Source organism: Alexandromys fortis, unplaced genomic scaffold (genome assembly GCF_014885135.2).
Source record: "Alexandromys fortis isolate MF-2015 unplaced genomic scaffold, M_Fortis_MF-2015_v1.1 scaffold_679, whole genome shotgun sequence".
In the NCBI taxonomy this organism is placed as follows: domain Eukaryota; kingdom Metazoa; phylum Chordata; class Mammalia; order Rodentia; family Cricetidae; genus Alexandromys; species Alexandromys fortis.
The window spans coordinates 19037-20467 of NW_026068588.1; the positions used below are offsets into that span (position 1 = coordinate 19037).

Sequence of the window (1431 nt, forward strand, 5' to 3'; positions counted from 1 at the left end):
CTTCACTCTTTATGAGCTGATGAGATGAGGGAGATGATTGTAGCAGACTTGTGGGACCCTGGATCTGATAACAGTTGGCTTCTGAGTTCCTGGACAGAGAGAGATTGTCATGGCAGAGGTACACACTGGTATTTGACGTCTCATCCATGTTCAATAGTGTGGAGAAAAATTAGATTTATACAGTTTTTGTTTCTCTGAATTTTTACTTGATGTCTTCAAGTCCCAGCCACACACAACTGAAGTAGAAAGTAAAAGCAGAGATGAGCAGGGCCTCCTTCCTGCAGGGAGAGTCACATATAACACAGTGTGTCAAAAGTGCTTAATCAGAGCTGTAAAAACTCCAGTCACCTCCCGATGCCGGTGTCCACAGCAGCCCCGCACCCTCCAGGACTCTGACAGCACCTGTTTCCGTGAACATTCATTTTATGTGCTGTGTGTATTTTCTCGGGAATCTTCATGCTCTAAGGTTTCACCTTCAATAATCTGAGGAGCAGTTAACCTTAGACGGCTCAGAGACACCATGACACCCAGCGCTCCATCCCGCAGCACAGGGCTGGGGATTCCCCTGTCCCCAGTTTCACTTCTCCAGCTCCTAACCTGGGTCGGGTCCTTCTGCCCGGACACTGATGACAACTCGGCGGTTCTCACCCTCATTGGGTGACGGGATTCCGGGGAACCAACCAGCGTCGCCGCGGTCACCGGTTCTAAAGTCCACGCAGACTGCGGAACTCAGAGTCGCCCCGGATCCGAGATGGTGGCGATGGCCCCACACACGCTGCTCCTGCTAATGGCGGCCGCCCTGGCCCCGACCCTGACCCGCGCGGGTGAGTGCGGGGTCGGGAGGGAAACGGGCTCTGCGGGGAGGGCGGGGGCGGCACCGGGGAAGCCGCGTCCCCGCGTGGCCCAGCCGGACCCTCCCGCCCCTTCTCCACCCGCGTCCCGAGCCCCGCGCCCTGCTCCCCTCCCGGCCCGCGCTCCTGCCCGGCGTCCCGGGAGCAGGGTCGGGGTCTCACCGCGCGCCGCCCCCAGGCTCGCACTCGCTGCGGTATTTCTACACCATCGCGTCCCGGCCCGGCCTCGGGGAGCCCCGGTTCATCTCCGTCGGCTACGTGGACGACACGCAGTTCGTGCGCTACGACAGCGACGCGGAGACTCCGAGGATGGAGCCGCGGGCGCCGTGGGTGGAGCAGGAGGGGCCGGAGTATTGGGAGAGGAACACACAGATCGCCAAGAACAACGAGCAGACTTTCCGAGGGAACCTGAAGACCCTGCTCGGCTACTACAACCAGAGCGAGGGCGGTGAGTGACCGCGGGCGGAGGTCACGACCCCTCCACGTCCCCACGCACGGGCCGGAGTCGCCCCGGGTCCCAGGTCGAGGTTCGGGAGGAGAGCGGGGAACGGACCCGGTTTCCCTTTCGGTTTAGAGTCCG

The 1431-nt window shown here is 60.8% G+C and overlaps 1 protein-coding gene across 2 annotated transcripts in view; it reads left to right on the forward strand.

Moving 5' to 3' along the window:
- Positions 1–750: 750 nt before the first annotated feature.
- Positions 751–1431, forward strand: part of LOC126495897 (H-2 class I histocompatibility antigen, Q10 alpha chain-like) — a 9503-nt gene continuing 8822 nt past the window's right edge. The window contains exons 1-2 of one of the 2 annotated variants that reach the window (XM_050133471.1): positions 751–824; positions 1030–1299. In XM_050133471.1, coding sequence (XP_049989428.1) covers positions 752–824; positions 1030–1299 — 343 coding nt within the window. In that variant the 5' untranslated portion in view covers position 751. The remainder of the gene's footprint in view (positions 825–1029; positions 1300–1431) is intronic. The other variant, XM_050133472.1, reaches the window with a different exon arrangement.